Source organism: Trachemys scripta, chromosome 8, assembly GCF_013100865.1.
Source record: "Trachemys scripta elegans isolate TJP31775 chromosome 8, CAS_Tse_1.0, whole genome shotgun sequence".
NCBI classification, from domain to species: domain Eukaryota; kingdom Metazoa; phylum Chordata; order Testudines; family Emydidae; genus Trachemys; species Trachemys scripta.
In genome coordinates this window covers 13,883,592-13,909,224 of record NC_048305.1, presented here as the reverse complement: position 1 = coordinate 13,909,224, position 25,633 = coordinate 13,883,592, and the positions used below count along the sequence as shown (strand labels likewise).

The 25,633-nt window shown below is 40.8% G+C and overlaps 1 protein-coding gene across 4 annotated transcripts in view; it reads left to right on the top strand.

Moving 5' to 3' along the window:
* Window positions 1–15,225, top strand: part of FNIP1 (folliculin interacting protein 1) — a 92,967-nt gene extending 77,742 nt beyond the window's left edge. For 3 of the 4 annotated variants that reach the window (XM_034778394.1, XM_034778392.1, XM_034778393.1), the window contains 6 exons: window positions 2,960–3,129; window positions 5,938–7,369; window positions 7,775–7,943; window positions 9,935–10,132; window positions 10,644–10,759; window positions 11,820–15,225. In XM_034778394.1, coding sequence (XP_034634285.1) covers window positions 2,960–3,129; window positions 5,938–7,369; window positions 7,775–7,943; window positions 9,935–10,132; window positions 10,644–10,759; window positions 11,820–11,898 — 2,164 coding nt within the window. In that variant the 3' untranslated portion in view covers window positions 11,899–15,225. Of the gene's footprint in view, window positions 1–2,959; window positions 3,130–5,937; window positions 7,370–7,774; window positions 7,944–9,934; window positions 10,133–10,643; window positions 10,760–11,819 lie in introns of those variants that run through there. The other variant, XR_004646764.1, reaches the window with a different exon arrangement.
* Window positions 15,226–25,633: the final 10,408 nt, after the last annotated feature.

The following is a 25,633-nucleotide window of genomic DNA, read 5'->3' as shown; positions in this document are numbered from 1 at the left end:
ACTGCAAAGCAGCTCTTAACTCAAAGAAATGGACAGGAGAAGATCCAGCAGCTGGTCAGTGTTGCTCGGGCATCCTCAAAGGAAAATGTGACTCTGCTGTTCCTCAGAGTCTTTTACTTTTGCCTCCGAGTGGTAATTTTGCAATCCTTATCCCCCTGACAGGAAGGTCACAATTATCATGCAGCATGGTCCACCTCCTGTCAGGAAGGGATCTCTTCCAGCAGTATGAGTGCCAGCAGACGTCAGTGGAATGTGAAAAGCCCTGATGATTTGTAGAGGGAATTTAAAATGTTTTCCCCAAAATAAGTTCCAACAGGGATGGAAGCATTTGGCCAAGATTAAACTCTTCAGCCCACAGTCATTCTGAACTGTACACACTAAGATATATTTTCTAGTGTGGTTTTGTTTTAAATGGGGCAGGATGGTGTTGTCCTTTAAATGCTCCAGTGAGGGTATTAGCAGCATTGAAGTCTGTGGGCCTGATACTCCACTCTGTCACCCCAGTTTTACACTGATGTAACTCCATTATTTTCAATAGAAATGCTTCTAATACACATTGGTGTGGAAGGAGAATCAAACCCAACACCTGTAGGTTTCTAGTTTAGTTCCAAATCTCCATTTATTTATTCCACCTTACTCTGTCCAGCCAGCAATCAAGAGGGAGAGGACTAGAGCCTTTAGGTTTTAAGATCTTCAAAACTGTATTTAAGTAGACTTTGTTTGTAAGTAGAGGGATCTGGGGCTGTTTTTGATTTTATTTTATTTTTATTTTATTTTATTTTATTTTTTTTTGGCATGGGCATCTGAAATTGTAGTCAGGCCAACCGTCACCTCCTGTTGGTCTGAAGAGGAATCTTGGGATGTCAGGTCCTTGGTCACCTCTCTGCAAATATCTGTAGGAGAAGTGGAGTTATTAACCCTTTTTCCAGCTCACTGGCCTCCTGCAGCTCCTTTGGTTAGCATTGCTGGGGGGAAGAATGTGTGGAAAAATGTCCACACAAAAATGCTACTAAAACTCAGAAGCCCTATGAGGTGCTGCTTCTCCTTTAAGATTTGCCAATAGTTGACTGCCTTACAGGTGACTGCAGGAAAATGATGACCTTTTGTAGGTCAGAACCTCCCTGAATCCGTCATATTTGTCTTTCCCCACATACACTTTCTCTCTCCCCAACTAATGGGACTTTTTAAATGTTCAATGTCCACTCAGTGTACAGTTCTCAACATAAGAAATTACGTTCAGTTCAGCAGTGGGAATCTGTGCAGAATACTGCCTGAAGAAAATAATTCAAACAAAAGTAGTTTACCTTTTCAAAATGCTTTAATAGATCAAGGGGTTCTGCTCCATTGAACTCAGTTTAACCCTACTGAGCCACCAGGAATATGGGATACGGATAGAGTCTGTAACCCACTAACACTTTAAATTTCCCATCCGATAGGATTAGCTATAGATGCATCAGTGTTGTTTATTTGGAGTGCCATAAGCATGCAAAGTACTTCAAACACTTGCAAGATACAAGGTCTCTCTCAGTCCTGAATGACTCAGTTTACCTTTAATATCTCTACAAAACAAAGGCCTATGGAAAACGCAATTTGGTTGAAATACAAATGGACAACAAAACCAAAGAAAAGAAGGGAAGCACGTAATTTTATCTCCCCATATTTAGACAGAACAAGGTGTCACCTTGATGACTTTTAAAATACTTTAATGTAGTGTTTAGGCATAAATGCAAATTTAAAATTTGGTTATCGTATGAAGTATGTTGCTTTGTAGGTTTTTCTGTCATGCCTTGATAGAGTGAAAGTAGCATACGACTGATGTTAAATTCAAATCTGCTGTAGTAAAAGTCCTATTTCAGATGAAGAATTGTTTGAACTCATGTTTCAAAAGGATTAGCTGAAGTCTTCCCAGTGATTGTTATCCAGTTTATATTTGAATGTGAAGTTGGTATCCGTTCAGTGTCAATAACCATGTTATATCATTACATTAAATCTAGTAGTTCTGTTTTTCAAAAAGCTTTTTCACCCAACTTTTTAACTTGGCAATTGAAAACTGTTTTGCCTGTTAGAGATGCACCTTTCCTGGCTGATAGTCACAGAGATATGTGTTGATGCCACAGAACTTGGAGCGTTTTTTTAAAGCAAGTGACTGTATCAGTTTGAAATTGCATAACTGTTATGCACAAAGCACAATGACTCTCTGTTTTCAGGGTTTGATAGTAACTATAAAGGATCCTTCTTTCCGGAGATGTTCTTTTTCATAGATTCACAGATTTTAAGACCAAAAAGGATCATTTCTTTAGATCATATTCTCATCCGACTTCCTGTATAACACAGGCCATAGAATTCCATCCAATTTATTCCTGTAATAAAGCCCAATAACTTGTGTTTTGAGAAGATTTTTTTCTTCTACGAACTACTGGACAGTGAAAGATTTACTAAAGTGGAATGTCAAAGTAATTAAAACCTACCTTTACCTTTAGATGCAAATTCTATAATATGTTTAGTGTTTTCTAATAATAAACTGGACTTACAATTAGTTCTATTGGCAGTATGGCACTCTGTGTACTATTAGGAAATATATTCACCAGATCTTTTGGTTTCACAAGAGATTTTTAGCACAATCTATGGCTACAATAAACAGCTTGCTATGCATGGAATCATTGGTGAATAGAATTCTCATAATATTGCTAAACTGAGGAATTAAGATGCCCATAATATGGAAATGTTTTACAGTTTTAATTTTATATCCCTCCCAAGAAATGCCTCTCACCTTGGGGCAGTACATTTTCTTTTCCAGCCTGATGCATAAAGAAATCCAAGCAGGCTGAGTGGTCTTTATGGTCTCTGTGTTCTTATTAGGAAGCTAGCATTCCTGCGTTTTGTAGATTGTAGAATTGCTGTTGCTTTAATGCTATGAATGCCTGACTGGAAAAAGTGACACTGAGTGTTTCATTTTCAGATTTTTACCAGCCCTTCTGACTGCAATTCTGACTAACCACCTGGCCTGGGTCCCGACAGTCATGCCAAATGGACAGCCACCTATAAAAATCTTCCTGGAAAAGCATTCCTCCCAGAGTGTGGACATGTTGGCCAAGACTCATCCATACAACCCACTGTGGGCACAACTAGGTATATCTTAAACCTCACCAAACTATCTGTTAGAGCACCACATAAATGTGTATGAATGCAATGACTTCTGCTAACCCATCCCATTGATCATTTACAAGTAAAAACCTGTGTCCTCAGACCAAGATACAGCTCTATAGATCAAGCTTACAGAGAGACACTGCATTTACTATGTAATTACTTTAAGCACAACCATTAATAAAGCCGCAGCAGAAAAGTACAAAGTCCCTTTTAAGTTATACAGGCAGGTTTTAAAGTGCCTTGATGGGGGATTTTGGTCCCCTTGTGGATCTCTTTAGGGAAACTGCATTTTCTAGCTGCTGGGATGCTATCCTTGACAAGTCAAGTTGCGGGGGGATGGCAGGAAACAGGAAAATTACCTACTTAAAAACTTAATAAAAAGATTAATTTTAATAAGAAACAGCTGTGTTGTCAATTAAAGAGACCATGAATGGTAAGGCGCAGTGAATGATTAATGCACAAACCCCATAGGTAATGCTCTGGCTAAGGCCCCGTTCCAAAGCCCATTCAAACCAATGGAAAGCCTTCAATGGATCAGACCCTGTGTGTGGTTATTCATGTCACCGTCTCATGGCTGGCCAACAGAGAGGAAGATTTAAGATTCCTACAGTTCGGTCCTATTGCCCCTCCGGCAGAAGGTCCCATGGAAGTGGGTTGGTTGAGGAAAGGAAGACTTGGGTTCCCCTCATAGAATTTCTCCCACTTTGGTATAGGCAGGGGTGGCCTGCGAGAGGATCATGTATCAGAACTCAAGGAATCTGCTGGAAGCCAGAGCCGTTATTCGGGAGGTGCTGTGCCTTTGCAATGCCCTCTGGCTCCCTGTAAGTCGTCTCCACCTCCTTTAACAGCCAAGCCCCCACTTGCCTGCACAACAAAACAACCAGAACAGCTCTGATAGCCCAGTAGAACTCCTCCTCCATTCAAAATATTGCGGAGAGCTGGGTGGGAGGGAAGAGCTGCCGCTGGGTAGTGTTTCTCACAGTCACCTTGTGCACCGATTGATGGCACAGGTTTATTTTTCCCTCAGCTCGCTCTCCTGCAGGTGGGAGTGGGGTTTCCTCTAGCGTCCTGGGGATGTGGCTCTTTACGGTAGTATCAGGAGCAATCTCATCCCCTCTGGCAGGTGCTGCTGACCCAGCTTCTGTATCTGTCTCCACCCACTGCCTTGGGTGTACTGCCTGAGCAGGGGTGGGGCTACCGGTGAAAAGAAAGAGAGGATCAGTCTGGGGCCCCTTTTGCCTCCAGAATGACCATCCCTGGCCATTTACTCTCCTTGATCCTCACTTTCATAACAGGCAACAACCGTGAGCAGAGCTGCACTGTAAACACGCTTGAATGAATTTAGTGCTCATTAAAGGTGCTTGATAGAGAGCCCTGGAGAGCAAAGTCCTCTGTAGCCACAGAACAGGTACAGCACAGGCTGTGGCAGCACAAGTTTTCTGCTACTGCCCTGCCAGTGACCCCAAACCCTGATCTGGAGGAGTCTCCTGTAGAAGTAAAAGTTTAGCTCCGTTTCCGTGATCGTTGAATTCTCGGCTTCTCTGCTGAGCTTGCCTGTTGGCTTTTGTGTTGTAAACCCCTGCTCAGTAAGAACTGAAGTGAGAGCGTGAGACCCATCTAATCATCATCCACAGATCACTGAAGTGATAGCAGAGGATAAATTTCAGTGGCTGTAAATCTCGGCCAGACTTGAACTGGTGACATAGAAGTGAAAGCTTCCCTTGCCTATGGACTGTAATGGTGAGACTGACGTAGTAACCCCGTTCCGGTGCATAGTTTCACGGTTGCTGTTAAGGCTGTTGCCCGTGGAAGGGTCCCTCTAAAAATAATTACCCCTTGAAAAGAAAACACACGTCCTTCCCCCAGAACTCAATAGGGCAGCTTATATGTTCCTCTGATCAGTGCATCATCTTCTGTATGAGTCAAACAGCACTATTACAATTTTCTGTATTCAACACAGATACACCTGGCAGAATTGGTAATTCTTTGTAATTTTGGCAACTAATATCAATTTTTATTTTAAGCACGTTTTTAACCATTTTAATTTTCATAGTTGTGGGAGATTAAGGGGGGTAATTTTGGGGTTCGGATTAGGGCAGCACTGACAGTGCGGTGGCAGAGGGTTCCCAGAACTGATGTCTGGGCTGCAGAGGACTCCCTGTGCAACAGAGGGGCAAAAAGTGCGAGGAAGGTGGTCCTAGTCCAGGGGAGCAGAGATCCTTGACCAGGGCCCCGAGGAGGAGCTCCTGGCCGCGCTATGGCTGAACGGCTCCTGCCTAGGGGTGGCCTCTGTGCTCCTCAAAGTGAAAGTGTGGGGCCATGACAACAGTGCCAGTGACACTAGATCCTTGTGGATACTAGGTGTGGGGGAGGTTGTGCTTGCCAGTTCTTACTGATTTTTTCTGTCAGTTTCTGCCCTAAGAAATCCATGTCTACCAACGACTAACAATTTAAAGTCAATCCTGTCAAGCCTAAATACAGAGACGCCCAAGCTGATTGAGGGAACATTGACACTAGAAACTTTTGCTAGTGTAAAAATATTGGTTAGGAGTGTGTGTTTTGTTGGGCAACATTTCTATACCAGCTAAAGCACTAGTGTAGACACAATTGTACCAGCAAAAGCACTTTTTTGCCAGTATAAGCTGTGTCTGCACTAGGGAGGTTCACTGGTCTAGCTCTACCCACAAATCTCATCTATTGTTCAGCTGGCTTAGAAAACTAGCATCTGTATAACAGCATGATTATTTTAAAGCTGCAAAATATTTATGCTTGCTTTGTTTTCTGTTGTAGGAGACTTGTATGGGGCTATTGGATCACCTGTGAGATTAGCAAAAACAGTGGTGGTTGGTAAAAGACAAGATCTAGTCCAGAGATTGCTTTATTTCCTCACTTACTTCATAAGATGCTCTGAACTACAAGAGACGCATCTTCTAGAAAATGGGGAAGATGAAGCCATAGTAATGCCGGGAACAGTTATTACTACTACGCTGGAAAAAGGAGAGGTAGAGGAATCTGAATATGTGCTCATAACAATCCACAGGAACAGAAGCAATTTGCTAGCTAGAGAGTCTGAAGAAATGAGAACTCCTAACTGTAGCTGTAAATATTGCAAGTGTCCACTTCTTCTTGGGCAAAATACAGAGGGTGTTTCACATCAAGAGAGAGAATATGCCCAAAATGCCTCTAAGGTAGAGCTGGAGACTTCTTCAGATGAGAGCAGGACAACTTCTGCTGCTGACTGCCAAGAAAATGCAGATGACATTAAGCAGTGCAAGGATAAATTGACATCTTGTCTGGACACCAAATTGGAGACCGTAATTTGCACAGGGTCAGCGTCAGTGGAAAAATGTGCAATGGCAGAGTCGGGATTAGAGCCAACAGCAGGAACGTGGAGGACTGAGGAGTCACTGGAGTCTGGTAACCAGGTCATCAGAGTAACAAGATCAACAGGTATAGCAGTGGAAAAGAAGCCTCCGGATAAGCTCTTGTCTGATGCATTTCCTTGTAGTACTGCCGAGGCTCAGACAAAGGTGACTTTCCTGATTGGAGATTCCATGTCTCCTGATTCAGATATTGAACTCCGAAGTCAAGCAGTCGTGGAACAAATTGCTAGGCGTCACAACCAAGCAGCAATGGAGGAAGGAGTGAGTGCTGCTCAGAACTGTGAAGCAAAACAAACTGTTGAGGACCAAAATAGAGACTGTGGGACAGCTGAACCGTTCCCTCGAGTTGCCAGCGAGCATCGGAATCCGAATCCTTACAATGCAGAGAGCATGAGTCTGTTTGATGAGTATTTTACGGATGATGGTTCGATTGAAACCAGGACTATTGATGATATTCCAGTGCAAGCAACTATAGAGGTTCTAGATCACGGCAGTAGTTTAGAACTTTCTAAAAAATTCGGTACAACGAACAGCAAACTACCCAGTGAATTTTGTAAGTTTATGGAATCTGTTCGCCAGGAGACATGCAAAAACTGTTTTGCTGAGCTGGACCAAAGAGACAAAATCTCTATTTGTGTCCCCCATGGGGATAAAGAGAATTCAGAGAAAAAAGTTGCCCCAGGATCTGATTGGGACATTCCAAGAAATGAGAGCTCAGATAGTGCTCTCGGTGACAGTGAAAGTGAAGATACAGGTCATGATCTAACCAGACAAAACAGTAACTACTACGTAGGAGAGCACGAAGATTGGACAGAAGAAGATGAAATCCCTTTTCCTGGGTAAGTATTTTCAACAATAACAGACACCATGGCAAATATAATCTCTTCTCCTCATTCCTCCACACACATGACTTGAGGTACTGTAGCCTATTTTTGCATCAGTGGTTGGAAAGATTCTCTTGGGCTTGATGGTTGTAAAATGAATTTAGAGAGTGGTGATCTGGATATTAACAGTATTAATTATTCATTGCAACCCTGGCTCGTATCTTGTTCCACTACAGTATTTTATGCACAGGGCTGACTACTTTAAACTGTCTTTGAACTGAAGTTGCTTTTTAAAATGCGAACAGCTGATCACATTTAGAGGAGAGATGATTGGAACTAAAATGTCACACTTGCTCAAGCTGAAATGAGTAGAAATCAGTGCTAGTTATAGTACATGTCCATGATATACCTTTCTTGCAGGTCAAAATTAGTTGAAGTGAACTCTATCCAGCCCAGTATTGCCAATTTTGGAAGGTCCTTGCTAGGTGGCTACTGTTCATCTTACGTACCTGACTTTGTTTTGCAAGGAGTAGGAAATGATGAAAAACTGAGACACTGTTTGGTGTCGGATTTGTCGCATGCGGTGCAGGTAATTAAACTATATCCAATGAAATGTATCTTTCACAATAAAGAGAGGCAAATATTTCTGAACTGGCAAACCTGCTGGAACTGGAAATATTTATTGTCACAGCTCCATTCTAGTTTCCATAGTCCCATTTCACTGGTTTGTTCTCAGTGCTCTCGTCTATCAATTAGTACTCCTGAGTAACATGGTTATATTTATCTGCTCCAGATTTGCACTGTAAGGCCCTGTTGAAGCCAGTGAAGAAGGATCATGCCCTAGGAGAAAAGAGACATCCATGTTAAATCTTAGAGAAATCATGAAGTCTCTCTTCTTTTAGGTGCAGTTGATAGATAGTGATTATGAGGTATGGAGTCCAAACTGCCATACAGTCTTCCCTATTCATGTCTCCCCAACAAACTGCTGGTGTCCCGAATGTCTGCAGAGCAGAACTTACAGTGGTGAAATTAACATTCAGTCCTCAGAAATACTGGGATCTCCCAGTACTGTTGTTTCTTTTTCATAGAAGGTCATGACCCAACAGTGCTGGTTTTGTGGGGAAAAGAGAGACAAACACCCCACCCCCACCCCAAGTCACATGGGGAGCAGAACTCTCTGCACTCTGATTTCCCTTTCTCTTCCTACTATGTCCTATGGAATGGGGACTCTGCGGAACTGTTTCTTCCCCAACAGAGTCCTATCCGCACAATCCAGGATCTGTACTGGGGAAGAGGCTGGAAACTGGGCAGGTTGGAGGGAGAAGTGTATGGGGTGGAAGTGCATCATTTCCTACATTTGCCATTGAAGGGCATGATCTTGCTTTCCTATAAGCCAATAGCTTAATTCAGTGGGAGCAGGATCAGTCCCTAGCAAAGATAAAAGAACACTTTTTCTATGAGCAGGAAACAGGCCCTCTAGCACGATCCCTTCTGTCACAAAGCCCCAGTAATAGCACCATTTTATGTGCAGCAGGTTTGGCTACCCATATCTGTGGCCATTTCCATCGTTTTCTTCCCCTTCCCTGCACATAGCCCTATCAGGTGCATATCAGCCACTGAGTTGCCCTGCACACCTGGATGGATTTCACCCATTTATAAATAAAGCCCAGCTGAACTTTGAGAAACCAGTTCAGTATCTCAGAATGACTACTGGAATGAAACAAATGCTTCATTCTTACATCCCACAAAATAAAGAGAGATTTTTTCCCCCTAACAAACTTCAGCTGAATCGATAACATCAAGCACTGGCAGGATATATAAAATATTAGATAAGATTTTACACACTGGCTTTCAAATAAAATCATACTGTACCATAGCACCACATAGGGTGGTGCTCTGGATAAAGGGATGTTTTCTCAAGCAGTTAAGCCAAAAATCTAATGGGAAAAGGGCCAACAGAGTTCTAAACATTTCTTTTAAAAAAATCCATTGCAGAGAAATGTTTTGTAAAGGCGCTGTTTGAAAGCACTAGAAGAGTGAGTGTGGATGTCGTTGTTTGCTCCCTCTGCTGGTTCTGCAGCAACAGTTTACAAACCTTATTGCCAGAGTTGTTGCTGACATTAAGGAAAACTTGACTAGTAACAGGAGTGAAACTGACCAGACTATTTAAAGTGGCCAAGCTGAGTGAAATACAAAAAATAAATAACAGCATACATGGTGATTTTTTTTTAAAATATGATTTTAACCTACGTCCATTTAACTTCAGCTCCATTCAAACAGGACACATCAATATTTATTGAATGTCCAAGGGGAAAATTTGTAGGCACTGAAACATATTCATTCTTGGAAGAAAATATTCACTATAATAGAGGATAATAAAAAGAAAACTGCTTTGGAAAATGTAGGATTTTATCCTTTTAAAACTGTGGTAGCTTTTCTGTTACACTGCAATCCCTTAAAAATTGATCTTTATATGTAAAAATGCCATCACTATTCAGGAAGAAATTATTTTTGGAAAAATTGAGTTGTCTTTTGTTACTCTCAGACTTAAACTATTGTTTTTCTGTCTTTTTTTTTAAGCATCCTGTTTTGGATGAACCAATTGCAGAAGCTGTTTGCATTATCGCAGACACGGATAAATGGACAGTGCAAGTGGCCAGTAGCCAAAGGCGAATGATTGATAATAAACTAGGAAAAGAGGTGTTAGTCTCTAGCCTTGTCTCCAACCTGCTTCATTCCACTCTTCAGCTTTACAAGCATAATTTATCTCCAAATTTTGTAAGTATGGGTGAGATCTAAAGGGCTGAATATGTTTTGAGAATATCATTTAAATTAGTGTGTTAACGAAGATGCTGTAAGTTGATATTTCTCATACTTCCACATAGCCACAGTTGATCATATTGTGCATTATCTAACTTCCAGTTGTGCCCATTTGGGATATTCAGTTAAACTTTGTTCTATAATGAAGATAGCTGTCTTTGGTCCTGATTTGATATGCAACCAAAATTTCCACTGAAATAGGTGAGAGTCTTGCTAGAGTAGGACAGTAAGATCCATCCTTTACGTAAAAACTACTTTTCAGAACAGAAATCTAAACAAAAGTTTGCATCATTCTAGCTGTGTCTCTTCCCCTGCTGTTGCCAGGTGCTTTCAAATAATTATTTACCTTGACATGGCCCACTATGGAAAATAGAATTATGGGGACTGTGCTGTTCCCCTTTGGAATTTGGCTGGTATGGGGGCTGCAAGGTGTTTTGTTTCTAATGTGATTGTTTTCATGTGCTCCTAGTGTGTTATGCACCTGGAAGATCGGCTGCAAGAGCTGTATTTCAAAAGCAAGATGCTGTCTGAATACCTCAAGGGCCAGATGCGAGTTCATGTCAAGGAGCTGGGCGTGGTACTGGGGTATGATCACAACATTGTTCAATACAGTTTCCACATGTTTCCCCCACCATAAATCTTCTCCACACCTACTAGTAGGGTTGTCACAGCCACAGGGTCTGCGCTAGTGGATCCCTGTGCTGGATCAGGACTGTTAGTTTGACATGAATTTCTCATTCTGGGGCTGTCTCCATATCTTCTAAGATCCCTCTCTATTTCCCCTGCTCTGGACTCACCACTCCAGAGTTCATCAGAACCATTCTTTAAGTGGCCAGTCCCTGTTGAATAACACAAGGCACTTGATACCTCCAGGGTGACATTCCCCACATGGCAGAGGGCACAGAGAACACTCTCTGTATCATGTACGCCACATAGCACCCCTCCGTGGGAATGGGGCACAAGCAGAGAGGCCATTTAACGGATCCTAGGAAGGTGGTCTCCTCACCAGCTCTAAATACTCCATTATACAGATGGGTATTGGTTGAAGGCTGGGTGTGTGCGTGTGTGTGTGCGTGTGTGTGGGGGTGGGGGCACAGGCTGAAGTAGTATCTGCAAAGGGACGAGCTGCAGCACAGTGCCATGGCTTGCTGTGAGTGGGGAATGAATGAATTCCACTCCCTCCTTTGCTCCTAACTTGTGCTGAGTTCCCCACATAAAGCTCCTTTACTCAGACCATGTGCGCGCAGTGGGTAGGATGAATTCCCCGTAGTGTATTCCCTTGCCAGCACAGTTAGCTCAGTGACCAAGAGAACAGGCAGGAATGGAACCCAAGTCTCCTGCATGACGACAAAGATCTGTCAGTGAGTCACCAGGCAGATCAGGAATTAATTTTGATGTCCGTTTAAAAACGAACTGATTGTTCCTGTTTTTAATAACAAATGGTGATGTTGCCTTGAGTTCAGAAATGCAAATGTTTTAATTTTACATTAAGAATGACTTGCAGTTTAAAGCTTTATAAATAAAATATAGAGCTTCTCGCCTTGAATAGTCCAACTGCAAATACCTTAGCTTGGCAAGGATAATCTAGCAGTTAATGCACATGAACATTTTGGGTTAGATTTAGTGTTTCTCTTCTTCCTTTTAGGATTGAATCCAGCGACCTCCCTTTACTGGCAGCCGTAGCCAGCACTCACTCTCCATATGTTGCCCAGATACTACTTTAAAATGCTGAAGGGCATAGAGATTAACTTTTTTTTTTTTTCCTGGAAATGAAATGGAAGACAAGGAGACAGACATGAAACACACTTGTCCTGGTTCCTTTTCGCTGGAGGCAACTGAACTGAACAGCTTTGCTGAGCTGTCTGGGTCTCCGTCACTGACTGCATATTATACAAACAATTGGAGAGTTCTTTTTTTCCCCTCTCCCATTTGGCCATTCATAAAAAAGAATGTAAACTCTAATAGTAATTGAAAAACCCAAGTTTGAGGTTACTGAAGAAAACTCAAGATTTTAGAAAAAGCTGAAGAACTGCAAATGGTTTGGGCAGTTTCTGCAAGGAGGCTAATTATGTACGATGAAAAACAGGGAATGCAAGGAAGAACTGCTTTGTAATAATGTGCAGTGCTTTTGCTGATTGTAAACTTTAACAGGAGAAGAAAGCAGCTGTCTTGAGAGTGGCTGATACCTATTAGGACTGTGTTAAGATCTTTAACTCTCAAACTGCAGTGATTTGTAACAACTTCTACTTTTTCACTAAACAGTCAAAGGAAAAATGATTTTTGTAAGCAGCTTACTAATGACACTCAGCTAAAAATGTATTTGTACTCTTTTTTTCAAGGGGGGAGGGGGAGCCAACCAACAAACTGGCAAACGAGACTCCATTTCCCCTTTCTTGGCTTGGTGTTGTAACAGGTATTCAAAGGCTATAATGTTTAAATGTTGCTTTATGGTGATACTTTTGTTTCATGACTTACAAAAAATAGAAGAAATGAAATTTTGAAACAAAACGAAACAAACAAATGCTAAAGAGAGAATGTTGATTGAAATTTCCCTGTGGTATCCCAAAAATGCCATGACTATTACCTTTAATATTTTTACAGTCTATAATATTCTGGCAACAGATTGTTTTTACAGCAGTCAGTGAGTGAAATAATGAGCTAGAAATAATCGTACCAAAGCACCGGGGGAGGAAAAAATAGACTATTAACCTTAATTGCTCAGGTAACTAATTGCTATATTTTTTTAAAAAAAGTTCTACAAACGTGGATGGGTGATTATGCCATTGCATAGAAATATCAAAATTATTTTTAGACAAAATATCCCAATGATGCAAGTTGTTGTAATCCCTTTTCTACTAATTTGAGTAGCTACCAGCAGAAAATGCTGTTTATTCCATTCTCAGCATTTCTCCTTTATTCACTCATCATTGTTTTGCCGTCATATACACAGTAGTTATAAAAATAGCTGATGTGGAACCGATCTGCTGTAAGTAATGTAAATGTACAGTAGGTGGGTGATTATGTTTCAAAAGGCTCTACTACCTCAGTTTAACTGGATACTGCGTTATATGCTTCTCTTTGCTTTCTTGTCCTAGCAGCCAATTCATGTAGCTAATTACAGTTATTGTTTTCATTGATCATTTTCAGTATACTGGAGTTCACAGACTATCCATAATAAAAGTGAAAGGTACTGTCCCTCGTTCACTAAACTATATTTACCATTCTATAATATCTCACTCTTTCTATAAGCTTCTTTTCAATCATGTAACATGCTCTCTGTTGTGGTTTGCAGATATTGTTTTAAAAACAAAACAATTTCCTCCCCCCACCAACCCCCATTCAAACTTGAAAACAATGGGTGAAATCCCAGCCCGGCTGACATCAGTATCAAAACTCTGCTGACTTCAACAGGGCAAAGATTTCACCCAGTGTGTTTTGGTGGTGGTATAAAAAATCATAACTTTAATCTTAGGACTCCATTCCTACAAGGATCCGTATGGACAGACTTGCACCTGCACCATTTTCCTTGTAGGATTGGGATCTAACTTGGTAAGTAAGCCAAACTTTAATATGGGCAGTGTGTCCCGAAACTCTTCTGCATACAAAATCTAATGCTGACTGCTGCAGGGAAGACTTTCATATTTAATATGTAGTCTTAATTAATTAATTAGTCACTTTGCTTATTGTTTAAATGTCCTCTTTTAAGCCCACGATTATGTTACATCTGGTTTTTGGAATGAACACAACAAAAGTTTAAGGGCCTGATTCTACAAACACACATCAGTAATGTAGGATTGCGTTCTAAAATATGAATTTTAAACTATTTTTGCTAGAATACAGTATGTAGCCAATAATTACAATTCTGAACATTGTACATATTTTGCAGTTAATATAACCTGATCACAGTAGTGCTACAAGACTCAGTACTACAATGTATTGAGCACTCTGGCCCTGATCCAGCAAAGCACTTAAGCATGTGCTTAACTTAAAGCATGTGCTAGTCCCATTAAGCACAAGTAATCTCACTGGAATCAATGGTACTAGCACATGCTTAAAATTAAGCACGTGATTAAATGCTTTGATGGATCAGCACCACGCTTAGCACCTTGTAGGATTGAGCCCCTAATGAATTATTACAAGAAAATACTGTGTTCTCTTCTGTTTACTCATCACTAAGAAAACTCTGGACATTATTTTGAAATTGGGGTTGACTCTAAGAAACACATGGCCTCTGCCAACATGAAATTAATTACTTGAGAGAGAAAAAATTGTCATTAAGATGAATCATTTTCAGCTTTCTTCTGCCCAACACAACTCCCTTAGACCGTTTTAATGCAATCATTTGTTCAGTCAGTTCTAGACAAAGTGGCCACTCTGCCACCACTGTGGTTATCAGGTCACCGATGCTAGAGACAAATATCTGAGCTTTAGGTCTAAAATGTATGGACACTTTTCCTAACCATATTGCCATTGTGGTAAATATGCAAATTCAACTTTAGCATGATGGGCAGTGTTCCTGTAACTTATCTTTTATGGTACATGAGAAATGTGGTACATGCTCTTTTTTGGTGAATAATTTTAAAAAAGGGATCTTTAACAACACTATAGTGTTGACTTTTTAAAATGTATCACACCCTTTTTTGTGTATAGAAAACTAATCTGTTTGATTTTTTTTCTTCAATATTCCCAACCTCTATTAACATGTCTTAATTTTTAGGCTGAAAACATTAAGTATACTAAACATATATACTAGCACATTTATTTTGTTGCAATTGGCAAACACTGGTCTGCTAAAAATAATTAATAATAATAATAACAGGATTTTACACCTTGCATACATTTTCCTTGTTCGTTATGACAGATTTTTATGACAATTTTTTTGCTTTCTCTAAATTATTTAGATGGTGGTATGTGTAAAACGCTGGGTAAAATGTACATATTTGTTATCTCTATTGTTTTTTGTATATATTTCCCAAGATGTGGACTTGTATTATAATAACCATTCCCAATTTTAGGGGAAAATTGTGCAATAAATACAGTATGTCAGTTTACTTGCTGGTGGGACTCTTTTGTTTGTCTTTTTTTACTTGTGGGGGGTGAAAATACAAACCATGATGACCACAGGTTTGAAACTTGGGTGCCTAATATCAGACACCTGAAATCCCTACTTGGGAACCTAATTAAATGTTATGATTATCAGAGGAGCGGAGATCACTTAATTCCATGCCTGATTAGGATTTAGGTGTCTAATGTTATGTATGGAAGTCTGAAAATGTTGGCCTCAATATCAGTCCAAAGAGTTGTATTAAGATTATCCCAGAAGAAAGCCGATTATTCTTGTTGCAGTGTTCTTGGAGCCATGTTGGTCCCAGGATATCAGAGAGACAAGCTGGGTCAGGTAATATCTTTTATAGGACCAACTTCTCTATTCAGTTTCCAGAGACTTTCAACCCCCTTGATTAAGGGGTTCCACTTTTCTCAGATGTACAGGAGATACATTTACTGAGTCCGAGCTCTTGTACATCTGAGAAAAGTGGAACCCCACAGCCAAGGAGGTTGAAAGTTTCTGGAAACTGAATAGAGAAGATGATCCAATAAAAGATATTCCCTCACCCACCTTGTCTTTTGGATTATTCTTAGCAATCTTATTTAAAAAAAAAATAAAAAAAAAATGAGAAATGAAAGACAAGTGCATAGACATGAGGTTTTCAAACATTGGTCCACACTTCATTTCCAAATTATCTGCAGAGCTGCTTCTTTCACAAGGGTGATGCATGAGTGGTTGAATCAAGAGATGGTTCTGCCATCACAGAAAGTGTCAACTGTGCATGCACAGTGTCCTTCGATTCCTAGAGCTCACTTCTATGCCTGTGCCTCTTTGGGTTGTTGTGCAGAAGCAAGATCTGTTAAGAAGTTTTTCCTTTTTCAGGTTTTGCCTGGGTGTAAATTCAACCATGATCGAATGTGCTGCAAAAACAAAAACTTAAGGGTAGTAAACACACACTAGGACAGCACAGAACTAACCAGGAGAGATTGTACCAGTGAGGGTGCCGGGGGCATTCAGTACTAATCAATGCAAAGTCCTACATCCTCCAAGAGGAAATAAACCAGCACAGATAAAAAACGGGGAGAGGGCTGTAGCCACAGAGCCACATTTTAAAGTGAATTTGCTTCTCCCTCTGGTCTCAACATTCTCCTCATATCTCTTTCATGTAACTAAGTCTATTGCTCATGCTAGCTATGGATTTGAGATTGGAAAGGGAGGTTGTTCAAGAGAGGATTTCCCTTTAGCAGACCCCAGTCAGAATGGAATTTAAGAACAGCTAACATACACAGTGGAAACACTGTTAAGCAAACCAGTCTATTTTAGAGCAAAAATCATTAGAATAATTTTTGCTAGGATTTTGAATTGTACATGCCACAGCCTATACTGTAAGATGGTATCTATTAGTGTGGGGGGGTTGTACATCTCTGGGAGAAATGAAAACAGCAACAAAACACTCCAGTGTTTTTCAAGCATCACAATAACATTATGAAAGCTTTCATGACCGCAAGAAAATAAACTGATTAACTGTTCATACTCCATTCTGAAATTCCATTTCTCCATTTCCTTCTCCTGAGCAGCATAGCAAGTATCAAATGACTTAGTGTTTCATTTTGGTTAGGGCAATGTAAAAGCAATTGAGCAAAGAATCAATGGGCTTTTAATAATCACAAGTCTTGAGTTTACTGCTTGGCACACAGCTTGTACAGTGTGAGCTAGTCTTGATTCAAGATGCAGGGGCCAATCTCTGGCACAATTGTTAATGGGAGTTGTGATGGGTTCAGTCACAGAGATCCCCTTGGGACTGCCACCTGATGTGCCGAAATTACCTTTGAGCCCATTTTCCCTGCCAGCTTGGGATTCCAGAACCCTGCCTTGTTGAGCCAGACACACTAGCCTGCTGCAACACAGACCCAGAGTCTGGGCCATGCTCCCCAAAGGTACAGACTTCAGCTAAAAACAGCTCAGCAGGTTATTTGTCTCCAGCACCCAGACACTCTGCTCCCAATGGGATCCAAATCCCAAATAAATCTGTTTTACTCTGTATAAAGTTTATACAGGGTAAATTCATAAATTGTTCACCCTCTATATCACTGATAGAAAGGTATGCACAGCAGTTTGCTCCCACGGGTATTAATCACTTACTCTGAGTTTATTAATAAACAAAAGTGATTTTATTAAGAATAAAACGTAGGATTTAAGTGGTTTCAAGTAATAACAGAACAAAGTAAGTCACCAAGCAAAATAAAGCAAAAACACGCAAGTCTAAGTCTAATACATTAAGAAACTGATTACAGGTAATATCTCAACCTCAGAGATGTTCCAATAAGCTTCTTTACAGACTATACTCCTTCCTAGTCTGGGCCCAATCCTTTCCCTGGTACAGTCCTTGTTAGTTCCAGTGGACATCTCAGGTGGTAAGCAGGGGTTTTCTCATGACTGGCAGCCTCTTTTGTCCTGCTCCACCCCCTTTTTATAGCTTGGCACAAGGTGGGAATCTTTTGTCTGTGCTTGTCCCCACCCCTGCCTTCTAAATGGAAAAGTACCAGCTTTAAGATGGATTTCATTATCAGGTGACATGGTCACATGTCACTGTAAGACCCCCTAGTCTCTATTCCCCATGGACTGGCCCACACCTAGAGGAAAGTTTGCAGGTAAATAAACTATTTACAACCAATTGTCCCAGTCAATGGGAGCCATCAAGATTCTAAACCATTATTAATGACCCACATTTTGCATAATTACAATAGGACCTCAGAGTTATACTTCTTATTTCTAGCTTCAGCTACAAGAATGATACATGTGTACAAATAGGAGGAATATATTCAGTAGGTTATAACTTTTGTTATGATACCGTACAAGAGACCTTTTGCATAAAGCATATTCCAGTTGCATCATATTCACACTCATACATATTTCCATAAAACATATGGTGTGCAGTGTCACAGGTGTTTTCCTGAATAAGGACTGCAGTATTAGGTCTGAAGTCAGAGAGCATAACGAGGTGCTCAGATTTTAGCTAGAGCAGTATAAGTGGTGGTAGAGCTCTACTACAGTGTATTGGTGCATATGCTTGTGTATTATTGCCTTATATTCTATGGATTGTCAGACCTGCTCAAATGTTTCAGGTCCCTGAACTTGTTTGGCCAGTAAAACTGCTCCTCTAGATAAATGACTAGAAAGAAGCCTGTGTTACCACAGCAGATAATCATGAGTTTTATTCCTGCTACTGCATGTATGAGGTTAGCCAACTGGCCTGGAGTCTGTGTGGCGCTTTGGCAAGAGATTGTTATGCTAGGAGTAAATTCAGTAATGTTCTTAGTGCAGAATTTAGAAAGCACTTATGTTAACAATACCTAACATTTATTTCATTCTTAGTTCTGCATTTATACGATCTTTGGTTGCAACACTTGCTGTCCAGTATTTTTAAATCTATTTTTACTTCCTTTTTAATAAATTCCTACATTTTCCTGAACCCAGGAGAGTCATTAGTTAACCCCTTTTCCTAGTCAGTGGCAGGGCAGCAGTGGAAGTGCAACAACTATGGATCAATACAGTCTTTTCACCCCTGAAAGATTGTCAGTATTCCCATGCTCAAGTGGGCCCAGCAAAAGTCTTTGTGATTGTAGTCTGTGTGGCTTAGCACAAGCTGATCATAAGACTATCTTTAAAAACTATGGGATGGGAGTAGCCAGCTAAGTCTGTACTCTCTGTACATAAGGAAATTGCTAACAAGTTTGTTGCTGACGTACAGCTGGTATTTTCTCTCCTTTATGCAAGAGCCTAGTATGTTCCAAAAGGAAAAATCAGCATGTACCCATGAGACAGGTAGGCCTTTTTGTTTAGATTTGTTTTGAAGGTAACACCCTCTACTTATATGTGGGTGTGTGCACTCTTTGTTTAAACCATCAACTGGTTTTTCAGATTCAATGGGAACATTGAAGGAGTTCAGAGCACAAATATATTGTTTTCCTTATGAGAAAGCAAAGTAGGGTGACCAGATGTCCCCATTTTATAGGGACAGTCCTACTATTCAGGGCTTTGTTTTATATAGGCACCTATTAGCTCCCACCCCTGTACTGATTTTTCACACTTGCTATCTAGTTACTGTACTAGAGCAAAGGGAGTGAGGGAGCTGCCTGCAGGAGACTTGAAGCCTGGATCAAGCTTGCTAAATGAGGGAATCTTAAGCAGCTGCGTCCTTATAAGATAGCTGAAGCAGTTCCTGAGGGGAGCTGACTCTGGAAAGTTTATAAGGGAGTCAGCTCTGAATAGGGTAGTGGCAAGCTGAACCACAGAGTGGGTCACAGCCTAAGAACTGAAGCAAGGACCCTGTGAAGCAACTGTTTTGGTGACCCAGGCTCTGAGGTAAGAGCCATGCCCTCAGATAGACTTTTGAGTTCATTTTGCCTGAATCAGTCCCACTCAGTAATGATGGTGATTGGAGCCACAAGCAAGTGGAGTCTGTGTAAAAGGACCTGGAAGAGGGAGGATAAAGAAGGCATCAGGGCAAAGGCACCCTGGCCACAAGGGGCTGGCTGATTTATTTAAATTCCTTGTCTACAGAACTAAGCTTCAGGTTGGAAATTCATGGAACCAAATTCTGTACAAATTCTGGCTAAATCAACCCAGGCCTTTATCCTTCTGAGAGAAATCTGATTTCCAGGCAGTGTATTGTGTGTGGGGTTTTCTTAAAAGAACAAATTAAAGAACTCTATTTACAGAAAAGCTACAATATGGTCCAGTGTCTGTGACCTCATTGACCTGCTTCTACCTTTCCCTGGAGAGGGTGGCTGATTCGCAATGTCCACCAGTCATTGGGGGATTAGTGGTAAATAAAGCAAAGCATTCTCATCTCCCCGAAAATGCAAACTGCACGTGCAGATCTCTGAGTCATCGCTGCTTTGAGCAACAAGAGAATAGGACCATACTATAGAATTTGAGTCTCTGGCCTGACAGTGCCAGAGATAATTCATGACCTTTAGGCTACCTAGCAGGAGTTAAAAGCTGCTCTCTGGTCAGTAATTTTATGGTATTTGTAACAGAAAAACATTTGTTGTATGTGCATGTGATGCATTTCACCAAGTTTTTTACCTGCACAATTCCATTTGACAGATGCATTGTGGGAAAGTTCTAAACTTGCTCTCTTTAGAAGCAATTGTATATTAAAGGGTCAAACCCTGCCTTGGCTGGCATAGGAAAGAGAAGAGATGCTTCCTGATGTGTGACCTATAGGAGAAGTCGAATTCCCCTTACATTTCCAGCCTACTCCAAAGGGTCAGCCAGAATGAGTTGTGTTCTCAACAATAGGTATGCTATCAGCCAGAGTCTCCAGAGATGCAGGGTCAGGAAATGGTGTAGGGGTCAGTACTTCTGGATAGTACTAGCAACCGAATGCAACATGTACTAGGGTACGTCTATACCCAGCCGCTAGTTCGGCGGCTGGCAATCGAACTTCTGGGTTCGACTTATCGCGTCTTGTCTGGACGCGATAAGTCGAACCCGGAAGCTCGCCGTCGACTGCGGTACTCCAGCTCGGCAAGAGGAGTACCGCGGAGTCGACGGGGGAGCCTGCCTGCCACGTGTGGACCGAGGTAAGTTCGAACTAAGGTACTTCGAACTTCAGCTACGTTATTCACGTAGCTGAAGTTGCGTACCTTAGTTCGATTTGGGGGTTTAGTGTAGACCAAGCCCTAGACATACCCTACAGCTCAAACCAGACTCCTTTGGGGATATGTTGCCTGGGCCAGCATGTTTGCTGCTAACCTTCCTGTCACCATTTTGAGCACGATGGAAAGATCTTGCCCTGTTGCTCTTGGTGGAGAAGAGATTCCTTATGTCCTGTACGCCCACACCCTCACTTGTGCATCAGAATAGCTGAAGGCAGCACTCCCTTCTGTGCTCCCCGTACACACACGGCCCTTGTTCCTGAATTTTTATTACCAAAGATAGTTGTACAGAAGTGGGATATATTTTGTTTCCAAACCTCCGGCTGCTTATTCCTCATTTGAAGCTGTGAATGTCTCCTGGGTGAAGCTGCAGAGAGGGGATGCTATCTTCAGCTGGCCTCACAAGTAGCAGCAGCAGCTGTAAGACTCAAGCATATTTTTTTAATGCACCTCCTTAGTAATAATTACAAAGAAGAAGAGGTTCTATGATAATAGTAAATATAAATTCCAAGGTGAATTTATCAGTTAGTTGTGAGACATGAGCAGCTATTTGAGGGTTGTATGAGAAGGGCTCTACGTTTTGCAGAAAGGAAGCACTGTAGAGTGGTTAAGGCTGGACTCCAGGGATCCAGTTCTCTTGAGTGCCAATGTGACTTTGGGCAAGTGACTCTGGGCCACGTTTTCACAAAACCTCAGGACCCAAAGCCCTCTTGACAACCTGGCCACCTACACTGTCACCTAAAGAGCTGAGCACTTCTAAAAACATGATCTAGGTGCCTTAACTCTCCATCTGGAAAGAGGGTTACCATACTACCCTACCTCACGGGCATTTCCAGGAGAACTGTATTAATGTTCACAGCATGTTGCAATATTACACTGAGTGGGGTCATATAAGTACCTACCGTAGGATGATTTATAGAAGTCTGTAGAAGTTTCTAGAAACTTCAATTTGGAGAAAACTCTTGAGATTTTCTAATGAGATCCTCTCAGTAATGCACTTATGTTCTGAGATCACTGCATTCTTGCGTTTACATACCCCTTCCTCCTCCTCACCCAAGGTGGGGCTGGAACAACAAGCAGGCAGCAGTGGAGGAAGTTCCCTGTACATGCTATCCTTTCCCTATCCCAAAACAATTACTTCATATGAACAAAGAGAACCATGTTGCCTCTGAAACCTGACACTGCCCACATCCAGTTCAATGGAACTACACATAGTAAAAAAAAAAAAAAAAGTCCTATATCTTCTTATCACTTTCTTTTCTTAAGAATTTAAATTCTTTCTCCATTGATCTTTGTCCCAAGTTATATTTTAGTGTGGGTTTAGTTGCAACCACTAGGGGTCAGACTTTACACCCGTATTTAACAATTACAATATAGTCAGAGGGTAGCTCCAACTCCTATGCTTATGCTGTTAAATTACTACTTCTGATTATGGAGAGAGAATCTGCTTTTTCCATCAGATGCTGAATTGTTATGGACACAGTGTTTGACTTTGGCATTTGAGTTAAGTTTTGTAGGGAGGCGAGGGTTGTTCTGTGCAACAGAAAATAAGGAACTTTCTGTGACCAGCATGTATATTTGGCTGTTCTTTTTGTGTTCTGTTTCTAACCATGTACCCACAATGTTTGTTTAATTTGGAACTTACTTTTCTCTTTTGTTAACTCCTTAGCACTAGTTTTGATATTACCAGGAATGTCTGTGGAACAAACTCACTCCCCCCCCCCCCCAATGAGAAATGCTTAGATTACCAATAATGAATTTCAGAGCGCTCTGCTTGGACCAGGGCTTAAATTAAGCTGGAGCTGTCTGGAGCAGAGCTCTGGTAAATATTTTCAAACCCGCAGGGCTGAAGCCCCAAACCAGGGTGCCTCCCATGGGCTGAAGTCCCGATCCCCAAGAAATAATCTGAGAATTTAAGCCCTGGCTTGGACCATCACAAGCTAGTGCACTGATCTGAGGCCTCTGTGATAGTTTGACTCAACTGGCTTGAGATAGAATATACCAAATTCCTAATTTTTTACCTTGTACTAGTCAGAGAACTCAAAGAAGTTGATTGATTAATACAAGATAAAGTTGAACAACTATGTTAAGTGAAATTTATGATGTTTTTACTGTTAATTGTCTCTCAGATATAATGGATTACATTCACAGCTCTCAGTTACACCTATGCAACCATATTGACATCCTTAGGGTTGCACCGTAGATCTGAAAGTGGAAATTGGCCTAGGGTGTTAATAGAAAACAAACGTATTCCCTTACACATCACAGAAAATGAAACTAATATTTCTTAAGGAAGTGCATGTGGTATGGCTAAGAGAGGTGGAGATTGTTATAGTATTTTATATTAAGGAGGTTTTTCGTGTTTTTGAAAGAAAAAATAATTGTAGTGTTTCTAGTTTTGGTTAATAAGCTGACTATATAGAATGCTTTGGCATTGCTAACGCTAGAAAATGGTTCTATAAACTGTGCAAACTGAGCCTGAGAAGATGGTGCAAGAATCTAATCCATACATAAAGGTGATCACTGCAAAGCTCTGCATTGTTTTTGTAACTGGGACTCTGATAGGGACCACTAGAATTTGAGGGAAAGATTCAGAATGTGTGGATAGTGTTTTTTTTTTTTTAATGATATTCTCCATATTTAAAGTGTACGGGGGTGAGAAATATAGTTATTTTGAACATTTTAAATAAAAGTGTTTATAAACAGTGATTTTTGTGTAGGGTACGAAAAGGCTTGATTTTATTTGCTTACTTAAGACACTATTTACTTGAGAGGGTTTAGATTCCTTTTAAAAGCACTCTTTCAGCAATTTTTGTGTAATCACCTCAAAATTACAATAATGGAGGGACAGTTATATTTTTGAATAGATTACTAAGTGCACTGAATCCTGAGAAATTAACTACTACATCTTCAAGTAGATTTATTAATAGCAGCTGTAACTGGAAATACTGTATAATGTTGATCACTTGCAAAAGGGAAGGAAGAAGTGTTCCTTTTTGCATATATTAATATGACTGATAAAATTTCAGGAAGATATTCTAGGAGAACAAGATAATTACAGCTGGGCTGCTTATTCTGTGATAATTAATGATCGTGTTCGCTTTGTTCTAAAGCCTCCATTTTCTTAAATGGCTCAAATGGTTTAAATAAAGGTCTTAATCTTTGTCATTTCAAATTTCATTGTTCTGAAACTTGGTACACTGTAAAAGGCATCAGCCTAGAGGCAAATTATATTTTCAAAATATAGTTTAGGTATGTTAACCATTTCTTAAATTATGGGGTAGTGAAAAACAGAACCTTCCCATGGTAACAGACGTTTTTGAGAGTTGTAGGCCAAAGCTATTTCAGCATTAAAGTTGAGGGCCCGATCTTCTGATTATAACTCAATGTAGCTTTAGTGTGGCTACATCAATTTAAACCAGGATCTCGCTCTTCAGTTTTAGAGGGAAATAGTCTTGAATGTAAACAAATCCTTGTTAATGTATTCTATTGTTTAATTTCCACATCCTCACCCTTAGGGACTTGCCCAGCACTACCTGTGCTTGCTCACACTTTATGCTCAGTTAACCGTGTTGCTCCCCCTGGTCTCTTTCTCCTGCAAATGTGACTTTTCTCAAGCCACCCCCTATGTTCTAAACATCTTCTCTGATCCTGTGTACCATGAACTTCACTCTCCTTGTTCAAATCCACCCTCAGACTCATGTCTTCCAGTTACCCTTCCACTGCTGACATTCGCCACATTCCTCTTTGCATATTTTCCCCTCAAGTTTTTTGATAGATTAATTTTTTGGGTGAGTTTAATGAGATAAACTTATCTTGCCGTCTTTCACTGTTGGAATCCTCATCCTTTTGTACCTTTCTCCCCAAGCTCTCTCTCATCATCCTTAATTGTGTTATGACAAAGTTAGAGTGCGGGTGCCTGAGGCAGGGTCTTCTTTAGTAATTGGTCTGTAAAGTATGAAACACATCAGTGGCACTGTAAAAATTCACCTTATTATTCATAGTCCTAGTGGAAAAATGCCAGACTGAGGTATGTCTACATAGTGGCTGAGAGGTGTAATTCCTATCTTGGGTAGATGTACATGCACTACCTCTGCTTGATCTAGCATGCTAAAATTAGCAGTGTACACAGGTTCTGGCTTGGGTTAGCTGCAATCTTGCCTGACCTTCTGGGTATGTACTCTGGAGGTTAGCCCCAGTGGCCACCCATGCCACCATGTCCTCACTATTTTTAGGTACCAGCTCAAGCACAGCTACCATGTGTATTTCAACCTTTAGGTGGGAATCCCTCTCCCAGCTGCTGTGTAGATGTATCCTGAAAGAACTGTAGACAAAGTCCTGTATTTACAGAATAAGTACAACACAGGCAATATCAGTGTCAGCTTCCCCCTCCACCCCTAAAAATGTACCTCACCCTAGCCACTGACCACTTGCAATCAAGGTGTCAAATTAGTTACATCATTATGGTTCACTTGCTCTGTGGCCACTTCCTGCTCAGATGGCCGACAAGACTGACAGCTGGGTTTAGTACTTAGTTTAATACTTGGAAAAGCTAAGTATGTAACTCCTCCCCTGACTCTACCTGCCTACCCCACTTTCCAGTTCCTGGGCTTCCACTGCTCTGTATTTTCTTAGTATCTTATTCTTCTTATATCTTAGTATCTTCTTATTATTTTCTGTAGTTTCTGATTATCCTCTTCTATTACAGGACTCTTAGCTTCTTGATCTTTACCCGTTTTATGCCCA